The sequence below is a fragment of the Solea solea genome, chromosome 9 (genome assembly GCF_958295425.1).
Source record: "Solea solea chromosome 9, fSolSol10.1, whole genome shotgun sequence".
Taxonomy (NCBI): domain Eukaryota; kingdom Metazoa; phylum Chordata; class Actinopteri; order Pleuronectiformes; family Soleidae; genus Solea; species Solea solea.
Window position 1 is genome coordinate 14424339 of NC_081142.1, and position 19546 is coordinate 14443884.

Here is a 19546-nt window from a genome sequence, read left to right on the forward strand (position 1 = left end):
AGGACATGAGGTTGACTGAAGAACAACAGTTCAACATCAGTGCTTGCACAGCGGCCACACACACACACAGAGTAGATATTCTACTGTTTCTACTGTAGGGTTCAGTTTTGGATGGATTATGATTCTACTGTAGAATCAAAATCCATCCATCTTCCACCGCTTTATCCTCCACATGAGGTTCTGAAGGTGCCTAAGTGATTTTTAGCATTTTTCTGTATTTTTTTTGTGTTAGTGTGAGAGAAGCTGCTCCCCCTAAAGGCCTTCGCTGGTAATTGCACCTTCCGCTTCACACACGCGCACCTTCCAAATATCGTTAGGACCGCCCACTTCCTGGTCCCTATTAGTAAGATTTTAAGGAGCAAATGAAATGTTCAGTGTTTTATTGGAAATGTTGTTTTTTCAGCTGCACAAGCATAACAATAAGAAGAAGAAGAAGAAGAAGGAGAAGAAGAAGGGAGGCGGGCTTGCACTGTATGTGAGTAAGAGATGCAGCAATAAAATTACTCAAGAGCATTTTAAGTTAATTTGTCATTCTAAATAACAGAGTTGCACAACAAGACATAGTTGAGTGTGGAGGATGAGTTGTAGAAAAAAACTATTCAATAATGTTTAATAAAAGAGGCTCTGTACCTGATATATAATTTTGCAATAAAATACGACAGGGTATATGTGCAACTCTGACTTCCGGTGAAAGGCTTTTACTTTGAAATCACACAGGAAGCTGGCTGTACGTTTGACCGCAGCTTAACAGTTAACAACGTCTCTCGCTTCGTGGACAAGTTCACACAGCTCAGAATCAAGATTGGAGACGATTGTGTTTGGTAAGTGTCGCATGTGCAACATATTCAATCAATTCTAGAGGTTTCTGACGTGACGCGGTTTATTGAAAACTGTCACGTTAAGGATGCTAATCAGCAGCTTAGCTAAGTGCTACGTGTCCAGGTGCTTGCAATTGGTTATGACGCGACGATCACGTGAGCTAACACTAAGGAGTTAGTAATATTGGGCTAGCAAATTGAAGTGGGAATTAAATGTTTCTTCACACAACAGTTTTAGTCAAATTAAGTAATAGTTTGAAAAGTGAGGTGGTGTGATATGACCTGAAGTGCCAGCACACTTTGACTCAATATCATTAATGATACAGCTCAGATAACTTAGAATTCACTCAGTTTGCCAGTGTGGACATGGAGTTTTTTTTCCAAGCTTTTGAAATGTGCAGTCCCTATGTTTATCAAATGTCTAATTATAAGAAATAACATATTGTTAGTAATAGTAGAATCTTAACATTTGACTAGAAGTGAAGCAGAGACACTCTTATTTGTAGATATTTGTCTGCAGTTTGAAATGCCACCAAGGGTGAGTCCGGCAAATGATGCCATCCATCATGTTCTCTCAAAGATGGATAAAACTTTAAAACTGGAGGTGAAATACATAAATGCAGAGAAAGGTAAGACATTGTGAGATGTGGTATTTTGCGTTTTAATATCTCCAAGTAATTGAGAATTCTAAGCATTGATGCCTCAAGAGAAGACGATTCATTGGGGCGACTAGTTAATGATCAACACAAAGGCCCAAACTGCAGGATGAAAAAGATCGATGTAGGAAGCCGAACTTGTGTCTTTTCGCCATCAAAGACATAAATGAGGGGGAGGAAATGACCTATGACTACGGAAAGGATGACTGGCCCTGGAGAATTCAAGTACGTGCAACTTCTGCACAATTTTCGTATGTTTTGGAATAACTTCCTTAGTGAATCCCTAACACTCATTTCACATTATGCTGAAAGATGGCTAATGATAATGGGATGTTCTGGACACAATTTTACCTTTTTGTAGAGATTTTACATTTGATAAAATATCCCTCTATTCAGGGGCATTTACGACGTCCCCACAACACACTTTCCCCTCAGTGTGAGCTTGTAGATTGTGTGAAGTCTTGACTTGCTCTAATCCAAACAAGCGGTCCCCACAAGTGGTGACTCGAGTGTGTGTTTGACATGTCCCCACAAAGCTGGTTCCTTAAGTTAGTGTGAAATCAGTGAGTGGTTAATGAAGCAGGAAGAATCACTGCAGTTGATATTAATATTTCTTCTCTCACGTTTGGTTTCTCTTACCATGTTTCCAAATTCATAAGTTTATCTTTAGTGAATCCCTTAGACTAACTACTTATTACACAGTGCTACCTAAAATTATCAATTTTGGTTCATAGATTGAAAAGATTTCCATATGATATATTTGCAGGCAAGCACACATGCTGGACATGACCCTTTTGTGGATGGTGCCCATGCTGACGTCCCTTCAGGACCACAGGTGGATGATGACACCCATGACATCACGTCTAATGAACAGGTACGTCATGCCAAGCCCCTAAAATGAATTCATAGACTTATCCTGAACTCTTGTTGTTTCTGGCTTCGTTTAAGTTGGTGAATAGACATAGATAAGTGCATAATCATGTAATCTCTTATGAATCCTAAACTGTCAAACACTTGAATATAAGGCATATAGATAGCTAATGATAATGGGATGTTCAGGACACAATTTTACCTTTTTGTAGAGATTTTACATATCCCTCTATTCAGGAGCATTTACGACGTCCCCACAACACACTTCCCCCTCAGTGTGAGCTTGTAGATTGTGTGAAGTCTTGACTTCTAATCTAAACAAGCGGACCCCACAAGTGGTGACTTGTGTGTCTTGTTCCTACAGTTGGTGTGAAATCAGTGAGTGGTTAACGAAGCAGGAAGAATCACTGCAGTTGATCTCTTACATTTGGTTTCTCTTACCATGTATTTAATTTCAGAGCTGTGTCTTTAGTAAAATAAAAAGTAATATGAATAATAATACTTTCCCTATCTAGAGTTAAACTGAGAAAAGAGGCAATACTTTTGCAGAAAACAATGCCAGTGTTAACACCTTAAAACATTCCTACAATAGAACAATGCTGATTTGGTAACCATTATTGATATTCTTTACAAACATGTGTAAGATGTTTTAATGGTCTGTTGTATTGCTATTCTTCACAGATTGTGACAGACGTCGGAAATGAAGATGGGACTTTTGTCCCAAAACTTGAAACAAAAAGTATCATAGTAAGTACTCAATTGCGTGTCTGGATCAGTAGTAAGCTGATTGAAATGTTGTATCGTACTGCACTTAATGTAATTATGTTTAAATTATACATTGTATGCTATTAATGTCAAATATACACTGTATCATCAAGTCCATTCATTTTTTTTCAGATTTCGAAGACAGATTTCGAAGACCCTGATGAATTATAAGATTCTACATCAGATAGTGGAGATGATTATGTGCCAGATTCCACCTCTAAAAAGTGATGACAGTGATTTCAACCTCACATCAGTCATTGGGACAAAACTGTGGCCCCTGACTGAATTATGTCATGACTCTGAATCGATGTGTCCTCCAGTGTGTGACACCACGACACCACACCTTGAAAGCTTGAGATACAACAGCAGTACATCTGACATCAGTGTGAGTGAAGAACCCTGTTCAAGTCAGGATGCAATTGACACCATAGTTGTGCAAGCTTCCCAAAAGTGAAATGGCAACAGAATGTACAACAATACACAGTATTGCTTGTATTGCAAGAAGGCCTATGCAAAGATGGCAAGACATCTAGAACATGCACATCATAATAAACTGGATGTGGCTAAAGCTCTTAGTTTACCAAAAGGTTCCTTGGAGAGAAAGAAACAGTTAGAGTATATTCGCAACAGAGGCAACTATGCTAACGCTGCTGTTATAGAGTCAGGGAAAGGGGAGTTGGTTCCATTTAAATGCCCAACTAAAGATGCACAGGGGAAGGATTTCATGCACTGTGCATACTGCCAAGCACCTTTTACACAAAGTCCTGTGGTGACACATGCGAAGTTGCGAACTTCAGCCTGCATCCATACCTGTCAAACCAGGAAAGAATCGTGTTCAGTCCATGTGCACATTCATGCAACCTGTGCCTTCGCACGTTGGTAAACGGATGTGGTGAGTTATCAGTGCCATGATTCCTGATCCGATCACCGATGTTGTGAAAAATGATAATGTCATCATCCATGTTGGACAGCACCTATTGAACAAGGGTGGGATGTCGGCCAAGAATCAACAGTGTGTGTGTGAAAAGATGCGACAAATGGGAAGACTGATTCTTAATGCCAGAAGAGTTACCTCCTTAAAAACAATGGAGGATTTCATAATTCTAAAGAATTACTTGCAGGTGATCAAAGCTGGCAAGGTGACTTGTGGCTATGACAGTGATTCTAATAAATTTGCGATTCCATCACTTGCCAATGATTTTGGCCATACATGCCGTTGACGGAAGATGTTCAGAAACTGCATAAGTTTCTCAGTCAAAAGCAAGATAAGTGCATCAGTGAACTCTCTGACAGTCCTTCCACAAAGACTTGGATAGGCAAAGGTGTGCTTAGCACAGATCATCCTCTTTAACCGTCGCAGGGAAGGAGAGGTGGCAAGCATGCCCTTGTCTGCATTTTTGTCAAGGGACAAGTCCGATCCTCACCAGGATTTGGACTGGGCACTCTGAAGTAGAGAAAAGACTCTGCAGACATTTCACAAGGATTGTGATCTGGGGAAAAGAGGCAGACCGGTTCCAATTTTCGTGACTCAGAAAATGCTGAATGCACTGGAACTCCTGGTTTTAGAGGGAAAGGCTTGTGGGTTTCTCGAAGAGAATGGCTACATGTTTGCAAGACCAGCAGCTAAAGCGCATTTCCGTGGTTCGGATTGCCTCCGTGCTTTTTCAGGAGCATGTGGTGCAACCTTGTCCCAAGGCACTGACTTCCACCAGGCTACGGAAACATGCTGCAACACTCTCAACAGTCCTCAACATGACAGACACAGAGATGGACCAGTTGGCCAACTTTCATGGGCATGACTCTGAAGTCCATCGTGAGTTCTATCGACTACCTGAGAAAGCACTGCAGCTTGCCAAGGTCAGCAAACTTCTAATGACCCTCGAGCAAGGAAGCCTGGCTGAGTTCCATTGCAAAAACCTGGATGAAATCACCATAGGTCCAGATGGTATGTTGTCGTTTCTTTTGTCCACCATGATTCTATTTTAGTTTGCTCTTCTTTTTGTATGTCTCCCACAGACACAGTTCTTTGTCATGATGAGACAGATGAGACGGATGAGACCAGAGAAGGACACTATTCATCTCACGGTATGCATTCATTAATCTCAGCAGAAGCATTGCTCAAGTTAAAGCTTCTGTCCAGAACCTTTACGTTTAGTTGATTACTCTGTCAGAGCAGCATCAGATAGAGCTGTAACTAACGATTATTTTTATAGTCGATTAATCTGTCGATTATTTTCTCAGTTAATTGTTTGGTCCATAAAATATTAGAAAACCTTAAGAAATGTTGATTGGTGTTTGTCAAACTTGGAAGTGATGATGTTCTCAAATGTCCACAAACCAAAATTATAAACTTTTAATCACTTCTTTGTTATTCAGAGCAAAGAAATGAAGAAAATACTCACATTAGAGAAGCTTAAACTATGGGAAATCTTGTTTTTATCATGAAAAAAGCTTCAAACCGATTAATTGATTATCAAAATATTTTTCGATTAATTTAGTAATCGATTAATTGTTTCAGTTCTACTATGAGACCATCATCACCTACTGTTATAAATCTCGGTCACCAGTTACGACGTGCATTTATTTTGGAAGACAACATAACGCTATATAATGAAGATATTAAGTAGAACTTAAATATGTTCTGTATTTACAAATTCTGATGCTAATAGTCACCTGTCTTTTAGTACACATATGTATACTGACATACATACTGAATATGTTTATTCAATATGTCATGTACTTTTTTCATAGAGTGTTTGGCAGAAGAGACTCTTCCACCTACAGAGGAAAATGACATCCCACCACTACACAAGAGACACAAACTATCATCAGCAGAGGATGACAGAGTTGGAGCTGTGACACCTGTTGAAGGTTTCTTGTAGTAACAGATAAACATCTCAAACATGTCCTTCTCTTCATCAGAACACAGCTGCCCAACTCACATATGGCTGCATTTTAAGACAAATAGAATTGCCTCTAGCTTCTACTGCCCCCTCCTGAAGATAGTCCTATGTAGTTCTTCAGCTCTACAGTGACAAAAAAAACTGGCAAAAGGATTTACAGCAAGAGACAATAAGCCTTAATATCTTAATGTAAGTGGTTTTATTACATTTAAATTATTACGTTATTGGCCGTTATTACATTATTAGCCGTTACTACGTTATCGGTTGCTACAAACCTCTCCAACAATATACTGTGATCCACAGTGCCACGTGCCTGATTGAAGTGAGCTATTTATTATTCAACAGAGTTCACAATAGTTTTAAAAAAGTCTGATGGCATTGTATCAAGACAGCATGTTGAAGGTTTTAGATGCTGGACTGTTTCCTCTATGGTTTTTTGGTCAACTGACATCATAGTTGAGTTATCCCTGGGAGGTCTTAGGGATTGCATCATTTTATTGTTTTGTTGATTTATGATGATATTTAACCTTATGTACTGGATTTTTTTTCACTAAAAAAGGAAGCAAATTCATTGCATTTTTCTGTGGAAAGGAGTTCTGGAGCTATCTGTGTAGGTCAACCATAGCAAACAGAGTATGGGTGTTGTTGATATTCTTATTAATAATTTCAGAAAAGTGTTGCTGTCTAGCCTTAAGTAACTCATAGTTTGCAGAGACTTTGTTTGTAGAGGTCATGGTAAATTTGAAGTTTAGTTTTTCTCCACTTACGCTCTGCTTTCCTGCATTCTGTTTTGAAGGCCTTTACCATCAGAGTGCTCCTCCATGGTGTTTTCTGTCTGCTCAAGGTCATCTTAGTTTTAATAGGTGCAACAGCGTCCATGACATTTGAGATTTTCCAGTTAAATTTATCCAGTTCATCAACTGTCTCTGCATTTACAGTTGGTGACATAGCTATAGCCTCCATAAACTTTGCACTGGTATTCTCATTAATGTACCTTTTCCTAACAGACACAGAGGTTAACTGAACATTTGGAATGATCTGTAACTCAAAGAACACACAGAAATGATCAGAAAGAGCCAAGTCCTTAACCTCAACAGAAGAAATGTCAGAGAGAACCAGATCCAGAGTGTGGCCTCTAGTGGAGATTATTATCAAATTAATCCTTTTAAAAACAAAGTAAATAAAAGAAGAGGAGGAAGAGGTAGAGAGAGAGGAAAGAGAGAAGCTGCAAGCAGCCGCACTTAACAATGACTAATTTGTATGTTTATCTAGTGGTTTCCTTCATTAATAGAGGGATAAATACGTAGTAGCGGGAAGCAGAGGTGGCTCTACTCCCAGTCCCTTTTTAAAGCCTTAAAGTGCGTTCTCATGTTCCTAGCCCCTCCCCTCAGTGCCAATGTTTTAGTGTCAATGCAACTTTTTCTACAATGTCAAAACTTAGTGTCAGTGCTCTGGTTCCATACACGTTGACTCCTTCTAAAAAGATGAAAGAAACATCCTCCTCAGTCAGTCTCAGAACAACGACTTGACAACTTCCGCTGTCACAGTCAAGCGGGAAGGAGGGAGAGCACGACTAAAAGAAAAAAACGTTAAGCACAAAAAAAAACTTAAAGTGAATATGAAGAGAGGACAGCGTCAGGTCAATATGGATTATCTGTATTTTAGTTCAGTCCACATATACTAGGAGAACAGAAGACATTGTTCCGACGGCCTGGTTCTGATCCGGTCGGCCGCCTGTGGTCAGCTTTTTTCCTGCTGCTACGTGTGTGCTTTGTGTGTGGCTGTCACTCGTACTGGATGCGACGAGTCTGCCAGAACTCTCAGCCACTCGCTAAGACTGCTAGTTCTATGTGTGCGTTTGTGTGTGTGAGTGTTTTAAGTGCAATCTGGCAAGGCTTGGTTTAACTGTTTACTTATTTACTCTCTGTTTAATGGTTGAATTTCTGTTGTTAATTTGAGTTAAAACTGGTTAATTGTTGAGTGGATATCTCTGGCCAGAGACTCATTTGTTTCTTTTGTTTGGTTCATTTATAAATCTAATTTAACACTTTTCAGTTTATTATTTGATCTTTTACATTCGTGGGCACACATTATAAAAGATTGTTGGTTCCTTAAATTTGAGCCCGTTTAATCGTGTTTTCCTTTCCCCTTAGTGCTGAAGGCCGACAGTGGTGGTGGTTCTCCTGGGTGGTGGTGGTCCCCTGTGTGCTTTGTGATCCTTTTTCAAGATTTTTGTTTACATGTCACTTTTTGCTGTGTGTGTGGGGTGTCCTCCTTTTTCTTTTGGATGTCACTTCCCCTACCAAACCCCTCCTCCAGCCAGGAAGCCTCAGACTATATCCCCCTTTTTAGTTGGGCTCCCTTCTTCTTTCTGTTACAATGTCAACCTTGTGCACACTTTTAATAATAAGTGTTATTCATGATCATTGAACTTCGTCTCCTTCCCGCCCTGAGTAAATAAACCTGAGTGTTCTTTCGTTTTGAAGGTAATAATTGACCTTTAGTGTCGCAACAATGACGAATGACGTTAAACTCGAAACTGGAATTAGAGATTTCTATTATGATATGAATGGCAAATATAGTTTGAATCTTACTAGTAAAAACTGAATTACAGATATAAAACTGTAGTTTTGACTAGTAAGAATGGCATTGGGGATATTGGTAGCCATTATCATCATGCCCACTGAATTTAATATTACATTTGGAGTTTTGGAGAATTTATATCAGTTTACCCATGATTTACTCAAGGGCAGCCCATGGCCAAGAGGAAAGGAATTGGGCTCGTAACTGAAGTTCGCTCGCCAGGGGATGGGGTGCCTTGCTCAGGGGCACCCCATCCCCCCAAAAAAATGACTCATTCTAATTCTTAAGAGGAGGAAGTGACAGACAGAAGTTCAGCAGCAGATATCAGTCCTGTAACCTCGCTGTTGACATGTGTAGGATGTGCCCGTGTGCCTGTGCAAAAATATGTGCCTGCACTGATAGGGATATAACTGACATTTCTGCGTGCATGGTGAACACGCCTATAGCCAATAAAACACAGCGGTATTGACTTTTAGACCAGGTTTTTGTTAGTTAATGGTTTGGATGTTTTTATGCTCAATCAAACATCTATTATATGCATTATCAGAAACACACAGAGCTTTCATCTCTAGCAATGAAAGTGCTGATTAGATAGTTAATGAGTAATTACAACTCAAGGTCGAGATATCTGCAACTACATTCTGAGATGTAATTCAAGATACCTAAAAAGGGCAACATAGACATCTTCAGTTGAGGATAATTAGAGATAACTTGAACTTGAATTATGACTAATGACGTTAAACTGGAAACTGGAATTAGAGATATCTATAATGACACATTGCATGACCTCAATTAAAGCGCGTTCTCATGTTCCTAGCCCCTCCCCTCAGTGCCAATGTTTTAGTGTCAATGCAACTTTTTCTACAATGTCAAAACTTAATGTCAGTGCTCTGGTTTCATACACGTTGACTCTAAAAAGATGAAAGAAACATCCTCGTCGGTCAGTCTCAGAACAACGACTTGACAACTTCCGCTGTCACAGTCAAGGGAGGGAAGGAGGGAGAGCACGACTGAAAGAAAAAAACCTAAAGCACAAAAAAAAACTTAAAGTGAATATGAAGAGAGGATAGCGTCAGGTCAATGTTGATCCTCTGTATTTTAGTTCAGTCTTTTGGTCTTTTGGAGAAAAATTATAGACCAAAAGAGCATAGGCTTATTACGCCTACCTTTTATAATCCAAAACAATAACTAAACGATGTGAGATACCTTGGCACGACAGGTGTCATCTTGATATCATTTATCCTAGTCAAAACTCCAATTCTAGATATCTCTCTGACTATATATTATATTAACTACGTAGAATTACTCTTTGAGATATCTACAACTACATTCTGAAATGTAATTCAAGATACATCAAAAGGAAATCTTCATTTGAGGATAATTTAAGGATATCTTGAACTTGAATTATGACTAATGACGTTAAACTGGAATTAGAGATTTCTATGATGACATGAATGAATTACAGATATATACTAACTGTAGTTTTGACTAGTAAGAATGAACTTTGGAGCTTTTGGTTGCCAGCACAAACAGACACCGCCCAGCATCATCATCATCATCATCACACCAGCTCTGAGACATGCCCACTGAATTCAATACTACTCTCTATAGCTTCAGAGAAACACAAGAAGACGGAGCTGCTGCTTTCAAAGGTAAGGTAAGGTAAACTTTCAGTCCTAATCTACTAATCCTGCTCATTTTATTGCTGTCCGCAACTCCTGTGGATTTGTTGTGGACCATGACAATGGACAATGGATGTTGATTGAAAGGAAAAGAAAGAAAAAAACTGTAAATGGCAAAAGATTGTTACTTTGAAATGGAAACTTACTTCCTCTCCTGAAATATGATTTGATTTCTTATTTCTGATGTTTGTGTGTTGAAAGTTCAGAAATAAAAGGAGTTTGAAGATGTGGGTTGCCGGGCCATAGTCAAGGATCCATATGCCTGTCTTTCATAGTAAACCTTTTGCACAAATCCCATAGACCTGCTGGTCATATCTTCAGGGGCAGCTCTTGAGTCTTATTTACTTGATGGAGTCATGACAATATATGGTCATATGTGCTCAAAACATTTAACGCATAAGAAATTGGCATAATATGTTATGTGTATTATCAAAAAAAAATGCTGATTTATTTGCATGTAGAATGGATCACTAGCACAGAGTATTAGGGCCACATTGAGAAAAATGTTTTTCACAGACTTTGAGAATAAAGTCTTAAGTTTAGTAGTGGGAAGATCTTGGACCAGCATAGGCTTCCTTGCCTGTTTGCTCTGATACTCACGTTTCACATTTTCCTATCATGTTTTCAATTTCCTTGTTGATTCCCAGCCAATACATGGCATTCCTGGCTCTCCTTTAACATTTCTCAATGCCCAGGTGGCCCGCGTGTAGTCTACAAAGTATCTCTGGCCTCAGGCTGTGTGGAATGACAATTCTACAGTCTCTCAATAACAGTCCATTTGCCACACTTAGCTCTGATCTAATGTGATAATATTTTGGACAGGACCCCTTGGGCTACCCACTGTGAATGTTTTCCATCACTGTTTGTAGTTGCTTGTCTTTGACTGTTTCTTCTCTAATCTCTTGTGCTTTGAGGCCAGCAGTAAATGATTGTCTGGTGTGTACACATACCAATTGGGAGACATAAACACATAAAAAACAGACTTTCCACAATAAAGCTCAACAATAAGTGTCCATCAATAATCCACGCTCAAATCTTCTTTCTTCCTGAATCATATATATGACTCAAAGGCCCACAGTGTCACCGGTCAAAGTCAAACAGTCAAAATCCAGCAAGATGAGTCTAGTATCACAACTGAAGCCAGCATGTCCTCAAATGGCTTCAGCCTCCTGCAGCAGGCAAACCTTCGTGATAGGCCGGTCCAAGCAGCTGCTCCGGGTTTTAATCCGCACCACACGAACGAGTCCTCTTCGGTCCGGGGAGGTTTGTATCACTCGTCCCACCGGCCAAGAGTTTCGAGGCGCTGTGCCGTCCATGATGATGACAAGGTCTCCCACGACAAGGTTCCTCTTCACCCCTGTCCATTTCTGCCGCTCCTGCAGCTGAGGCAAATATTCCCTGACCCATCTCCTCCAAAACAAGTCAGACATACAGTGGGTTCAGGGCCGGTTCTAGGCAGGCATATATGAGGGGGCAGTCAGAAATGTGAAGAGGGCATCATGTGTACACATCATGCTCCAGCACTTTTTATTCTGTGCTTATAGTAACAATGCTTTCTTCATTGAAAGGGGTCTATGTGTCCAACCCCAACCTGGAGAAGTGGATTGCACTTTATCAGGCTTCTACCTTCAGACCTGTCCAACTTGGGTGTCCCACCTGAAGACTAAGCTCCTGCTGGTATAGCTCTTAAGGTCACTGAGGCACGCAAACCCCCTGACCACAATAAGGGGGCAATCCCTCGGGGGGGAACTGAAAAATAAAAATAAAATAAATGAATAAAATAAAATAAAATAAAACATCCTTCATCCAGATTTTATCAACCAACAACATAACATTTATCTTAAGTGGATGGCCTAATTCTCAAATAAATTTTAACCTAAAATAGGACTTCACACACTATAGTCAATAAAAACCGCTGTGATTATAAAAAAAACAGTACAGAACTACAGCCTGGGGCGGGGCTTTACGTAGGGGTCCGTCAGACACAGGTCACTTGTCTTCAGTTTGTCACATGCAGTGGACATGGCGCTGCTCCTTCAAAGTCTAACCCACTCCGTGGCACAAACTGTCAGGCTACGTCTTGGCTCATTTCATACTGTGGGGTGTGTGCGTGTGTGTGTGTGTCTGTGCTGCGCAGCCTGTGAATACAAGCACAGCGGAGGGACAGAGAGATGAGAGGGAAGTCGACACTGTATCGTGTGTGTCCCTTTTTCGGCAGATTTTTCCGCTACTGCAGATTATTTTGTCAACTTGTAATGTATATTAATTGTGTGAGTATATTAAAATGTGCTTTCTCAACTTCCAAAATTTTGATTTGAGGGGGCAAGACATTTATTTAAGGGGGCTCTGCCCCCTCGTGCCCCTGCGTAGAGCCGGCCTCGAGTGGGTTGCATAAATATCTGCACCCCTTTAACTTTTCAACATTTTGCCATGCTAGGACCAGAAACATTAATGTATTCAATTGAAATTTTATGTGAAAGACACACACTAAGGGACACACAATCGTGAAGTGAAATGAAAATTATTCATGCTTTTGAACTTTTTTCATAAATACAAAACTGAAAAGTGTGGTGTGCAAAATTATCTACCCCCCTGAGTCAATACTTTGTGGAACTGCCTTTGGCTGCAATTTCAGCATCAAGTCTGTTGGGGTATGTCTCTATCAGCCTTGCACATCTTGAGACTGGAAGTTTTGCCTATTCTTCTTTGCAAAACAGCTCAAGCTCAGTTAGATTAGATGGTGAGTGCTTGTGAACTGCAGTTTTAAGATCTTTCCACAGATTCTCAATTGGATTTAGGTCTGGGCTTTGACTTGGCCATTCTAACACATGGATATTTTTTGTTTTCAACCATTCCGTTGTTGCCCTGGCTTTATGTTTAGGGTCATTGTCTTGCTGGAAGGTGAACCTCTGCCCCAGTCTCAAGTCTTTTGCAGACTCCAACAAGTTTTCATCCAAGATTGCCCTGTATTTGGCTCCATCCATCTTCCCATCAACTCTAACCAGCTTCCCTGTCCCTGCTGAAGAGAAGCACCCCCAGAGCATGATGCTACCACCACCATGTTTGACAGTGGGGATGTGCAGTGTTTCTTTTACGCCAAACATAGCGTTTTGCATTTTGGCCAAAAAGTAAAATTTTGGTCTCATCTGACCAAAGCACCTTTGGGACCCACACACATTCACACACACACACACACACCTGGTCCACAACAGTCTGTCTGCCTATGGAGTTGCTCACCAAGTGCATATGCCAAAAAAGCTTCTGACTTCCTGATTTATTTCCGGGTTGTGCGGCCCATAGAGCATGCGCAGTAGTGTTACTCCCATAATGCCTCCCGGCAATGTGCACAAGTCCGCGTTTTCGACTTGCTCGGCGCGTCCATAAACAGCGAAAGGCATGATGGGAGTACGCTACTGTCGTGCGCAAGCGGATTTCATGAATACCGATGGCACCTTTGCTTCGGGCTTTAAACCATGGATTTGTAAATGAATGTTAAAACCAACAATAGTGAATACAGTAAGCTGAAATGTATAATGATGTCATTATAGGTTAAAATGATCAATTCAATGGCTCATTAAATTAACTGTGACCTTAAAAAAAGATTTATAGAGTTTAAAACCCTATCTACTGTCTAATGCAGGGGTGCTTACACTTTTTCAGCATGAAAGCTACTTATAAAATTACCAAGTCAAAATGATCTACCTACTACAAAAATGCAAAACATATATTTATTTATAAATATATTGAGAATGCTTTATATGTACAATGTATGTTGATGTACCTTGCATAACCACATGAGCCCATATTGCACAACACAATTAACTATGTAGATTTTTTGTCATTACCTGACTTTACTCTGATGACTTGCACTGAATGGAATCAGCCAGGGATGCATAGTCCGTACAGTAGCTGCTGACAGCCAGCCTCAAGCACACTTCCAAATGATCATCAAACGCACTCCGAAAATGTCATTGTGAAAAAAAAGTCCTCCTCCCATTCCGTATGAAAGTGATAATTGTTTGTCTTTTTACTTGGTCCAGCTCCCCCACTCATTTTTATACCCTTTCTTAAGTTTAAGAGAAATTGGAGGTAACTCGCTAGCTATCTTGTTAGTTTTGCTGCTGCACTTAGCGCCGTTGTTTGCACATGTGCAGTGACTTAAGTGTCAGAAAAAGTCAGATGTCATCTGACTGGCTGCCCTGGTTATCAATCAAGGGACGTCTATTTTTTTTAATGTTATGCGATCTACCCACACTACCTTTGCGATCGACTGGTAGATCGACGTACTGAGCACCCCTGGTCGAATGTGTAAGCCAACAAAATACATATGAAAGCTGAGCACAAACATAGCAATGTGTCTATTTTAGTTTAGCTAAATTGTCAAAAATAACACATTTCATCTGTTAAGATGGAGGAGCACGACAGTGTGCACAGTGCTAATATTCTGGATCGTTTGACTATTACTGAAAAAGTAACTTCAATTATTTATTCCTGTCAGAGATATGCTGATTAGAAATGTGTTTATTTGTTTTTTTTTCTCTGCAGAGATTCAAGGATGAAGAGAATCCGATGTAGAACTTTCTGGCTGGCAGTCTGTCTTGGTGTGTTGGTCCTCAGTCTCTGTAGGAATTATAGTGACCAAATAAAAAACCTTCACAAATGGGAAAACATAAACAAACGCATTTATGATGATGAGAGACAAGAGCAGGACAGTCAAATTAAACAAGAACCCCCAAGCCATTATGTCTTCCCCTGGCCAAAATGTCAAGAAAATACATCTGCTGCGAACGTCACAGATTTCAGCTCTCTTCCTAGTCGTATGAAAGACTTTCTGTACTATCGACACTGTCGGCATTTCCCCATGCTACAGGACGTTCCAGACAAATGTGGAGGAGCAAATAAATCTGCAGATGTCTTCCTCCTCCTTGTCATTAAGAGCTCCCCCGGAAACTACGAACGCAGAGAGGTACTGCGCAAAACCTGGGCTAAAGAGAGGCTACACAATGGTAAGAAGATTCACAGGGTCTTCATCTCAGGAACAACTGATACTGGTTTTGAAAAACTGAGACAGAACAAACTACTTGAAATGGAGCATCGTGAGTACAATGACATTCTCCAATGGGACTTTGTGGACACATTCCTCAACCTCACACTGAAGCAGATACTCTTCCTCGAATGGATGGAGAGGAACTGTCCAAATGCTCGCTTCTTGCTGAACGGTGATGATGATGTTTTTGCCAACACAGACAACATGGTGGAGTATCTCCAAAGCTTTAAGGACAATGATGGAAGCAAACACCTATTTGCCGGCACTTTAATGAGTGGCGACCCCATCAGAAACCCAAATAGCAAATATTATGTTCCTGTACAAGTTAAGATAAATTCATACCTCCCTTATTGTGGTGGTGGGGGCTTCCTCCTGTCTGGCTATACAGCTATGGTCATATACAACATGTCTCAGTCCATTCCTATTTTTCCCATTGATGATGCTTACATGGGGATGTGCCTGGCCAAAGCAGGACTTAAGCCTTCTAACCATATAGGTGTGAAGACACTTGGAGTAAATATTCCCTCAACTAAACTGGATCAATATGACCCTTGCTATTATAAAGACATGTTATTGGTGCACAGATTCCTTCCACAAACCACATTTCTTATGTGGCAAAGAATACATGACTCCAAACTGAAATGTTAATATTTCAGTGTTTAGTAGCATGAGGTTGTAGTGGTGGCAGTATGCTGCACACAGTTCATCAACTCTAGGGTTGGTATCAGGTCAGAGGTCTTTCATTATGCAAGCTAAGTTATCTTAGCATTATAAAATTATCGTCTTAATTCAATTCACACTTCGTTGACAATGACACCTGATCCTGATTCAGTTTTCATCATGTTTTTTTATTTCAATGGGATATCAAGATGTTGCAAATTTGCATCGTGCACTTGCTCTTGGGATGTGTGTAATGGTCTAACGTCATGTAGTACTTTCATTTTGTTATGGTTGGCACAACATTCATGTAATTGCTTCCATAATAACTTCTTGTTTATCCATATCTTTAGGAAGTCAGTAAATATAACTAACTAATCACAACACTTCCAATAGATATTGTTCTTATTTAACAATAAAAATAAAAACTCAAGACACTAGAAACACTGGACTCTTGCGAGATCAGGTGAACGTCATGTAGAGCAACCTGGGAAAGTATTATTCTGGGCCGTAATAATTAATTGAGCACATAACGGCCGACTTCAAGCACTGCTGTGTGTCCATCCGTACTGTGTATCGATATCAAACCACTCTATACCAGTGTTTGGACTGACTGAATAACTGATGATCTATTTCACCACACTGTACCCGTAGAAGCAACTTAAAAACACCCAGTTTCAAAATTTGCTTGTGAAAAAATAATAAAATAAAAAAGAGTCCATGGATTTAGTTGAAATTAACCTGCACTGGTTAAGTGACTGGTCAGCAGACTTTAATTCCACAGCTCCACAATCACTGCTACACTGACTCTGCTGCCAAAAGATGTAATGAGCATGAGTTCTGGTGCCATTTTGTACAATGACCGCGGAGATAAGGCTTGCGAACTCAGTGTCATCTTTTAAATCTCTTCTTAAAACTAATTTTTATAGACTTGCTTTCATGTGATGCCATCTTTTTATCTCTTTTTATCTAGAGTGTTAACTGGTGTTTATCCTGTCAGCTCATTGCTTTCTTCCTTTCTGTGTATTTTTATTATGTATGTGAAAACAAAACATGGCACTGGTCTGAGTGCAACCAGTGAGCCAGTCCTTCTTCTCATACCAGCTCCTGTCTTTCGTTTGCTGTTTTATGGCGATGTTCAGCTGGTCAGGTCCAAGTTATATAAGACGAAGCTTTTCTTCTATGAAATGGCTTTTTTTTGCAGTGAGAGGAAGTTGTTTGTACTTTTTTTGAGAGGGTCTGGCTGCAGACCTGCACTGTCAGGACCATTCGTTGCAGACCTGCACTGTGAGGACCGGAAGTTGATTCGAAGCCTTTCAAAAGCACGTATTTTTCGTTCCCCATGTTTATTACTTGGGTCTTTATTTTATGTATACAATGTAAATATGTTTATGTGTATCCATGACTGCAAAACTGTATCCAAACCTGTATCTCTTTCTAGTTCAACTGGATTAGGGATTTTCTTTTTTTTATATAAAAAAAAGAAAATACAAAACGTTATGACCACTTCTAGGGTTATTCTACAGATAATCAGTGCAAACTAGATGTACAGCTATTGATATGATTCCCTTAAAACATTATTAGCCTACTCAAAACATGCATTATTTTACTCCAGTATTTTAATTTAATTTAATTCGTAAAAAGGACAGCTGTTAGTTTAGTCTGCACTACAAATTCATTTTGAAACAATAAATCTCTGTACACCTTAATGTGTTATGGCATAATGCATCTACACTCCAACCTATTGTGACTGTTCTTTGCTTCTATACCATTATTTATCATTGAAAATCGCTGTTGGACCCATTTACATATTGATTTACTTTTATATATACATATATATATATATATATATATATAGGCATATCTTATGTAACACCTCATAATTCATTAAATAATTGCTTAATATTGTTTGTGCTATGTTCTTACCTTGTGCTGTCGGACCACATGGATTTGGCAATGGAGGGTGTGAGGGTTGATGATTTTAAATGAACTTAGCTTCGTGTATTCGAAGTGAATTACTGAATACCTAGTTACATGACCCAGATAACTAATAACCTCTGTTACAAGAGAAAACAGTAGACACAAAACAAACTTTTAAATGTCTTTTTATTTTATTTAATTTTTTTTGATGATTATAATGATTAGCGTTTTTAGTGTTTTAGCTCGCACAAAGAAAACAACAACCACCAACAAAACACACACACACAATAACCGCAACATTCTAAAGTTTTCAACTTTTCACTTCACTTTTTCACATTTTCTGCTATTGATTTGGCTCACATAAATTTTGACTTGCAGAGCAGAGAATCTGATTCTACACTTTTCATTTTTGAAAGTGACTGTCTAAAACTGTGCATCATTAACATAACTTCAGAACAGTAAGACACACAGGAAAGTGAGGTGTCATGTGTTCTTCACTGCAACTTACATTCCCTTAATTTTCCTTTTCCCCTTTTACCAGCCAAACCACAACCTGTCAGAAGTTAGTAGCATTGGCTCATACTTATGAGTACAAACACACAGACAAATACATTATGCTTACCTTTAAATAAAATGCCACCTTTCCTATGTGCCTCTAAGTGGCTCTGCAGCTTGGACAATTTTGTTGGTTTCATTTTTAGGCACAGGGGGCAGTGAAATTGCTTGCAGCATGACGTGCAGCGTTCAACTTTGGGCGTAGTACTTAAGGTTGAAATATGCATCTGTAGGAGACAAATAATGTCGTAATAAGTAAAACAAAATTATATAAAAATTATATGATATAACTAGGTTTTCTTGGTCTTTGAGTAGGAAAATGGCACATTTAAGTGAGCACTATCAATACGATAACAACGCTAAAAACTACCCAAAAGTCCAAAACATGATTCTTTCAAATTAATAACTTTACAGGGCGTTATATAGTGTGCAACATAACGTTCTAGTGAATAAAGACTGTTTCTGTTTCCTCGTATGACGCAAAGTTGTTGTCACTTGACTTTGGCCGTTTCTCAATACTCAAGTAAGCAAGTATGTACTTGCTTACTTGGGAAGTATAAACTTGAGAAGTACGCTGGGAGTATATACTTCCCAAGTACGGGAGTACACAAGTATGTGGTTGTTTCTCAATACTCAAGTATGCAAGTATGTATGTATTGTTCTGCTGTTTGAATGGTGGCTGGCGCCAAATGCTGCAGCCTCATTAGCGCCACCTACGGTGTTGATAAATGAACATATGAAATACTTTTAATAAATGCATAAATATGTTATTATTTTTACATTTTAAATTCTTTTAAATTAAACTTCATTTATTAATTTATTTCTATTAAAATATACAATACAAATAATACAATGTGGAAAATAGATATATTACAGCATTGTAGAGTAGTATATATATATATATATATATATATATATATATATATATATATGTATGTATGACATATATGTACGTGTACAAATAACTTGTCACCTCAGCTTGGTCTCTAGAAGCCTGCATCTCCAACAGCAACATGCAACTGCAGTAACACCAGTGTCCCTCTGGTTGCTAGGGAACTTGTAATGGTTTTCCAGGTTGCAGGACATGAGG

General features: G+C 39.3%; 1 protein-coding gene across 1 annotated transcript; it reads left to right on the forward strand.

Annotated features, from left to right (window-relative positions):
• Positions 1-1272: 1272 nt before the first annotated feature.
• Positions 1273-17802, forward strand: LOC131466218 (N-acetyllactosaminide beta-1,3-N-acetylglucosaminyltransferase 3-like). Its single transcript, XM_058639421.1, has 6 exons — positions 1273-2348; positions 3026-3091; positions 3242-5194; positions 5861-5980; positions 8166-10247; positions 14823-17802. The coding sequence occupies exon 6, from the start codon at positions 14833-14835 to the stop codon at positions 15970-15972; it is 1140 nt and encodes a 379-aa protein (XP_058495404.1). The 5' UTR covers positions 1273-2348; positions 3026-3091; positions 3242-5194; positions 5861-5980; positions 8166-10247; positions 14823-14832; the 3' UTR covers positions 15973-17802.
• Positions 17803-19546: the final 1744 nt, after the last annotated feature.

Excerpts from the sequence above, each read along its gene's own strand:
- LOC131466218 (XM_058639421.1), top strand. The coding sequence starts at position 14,833 with ATGAAGAGAATCCGATGTAGAACTTTCTGGCTGGCAGTCTGTCTTGGT.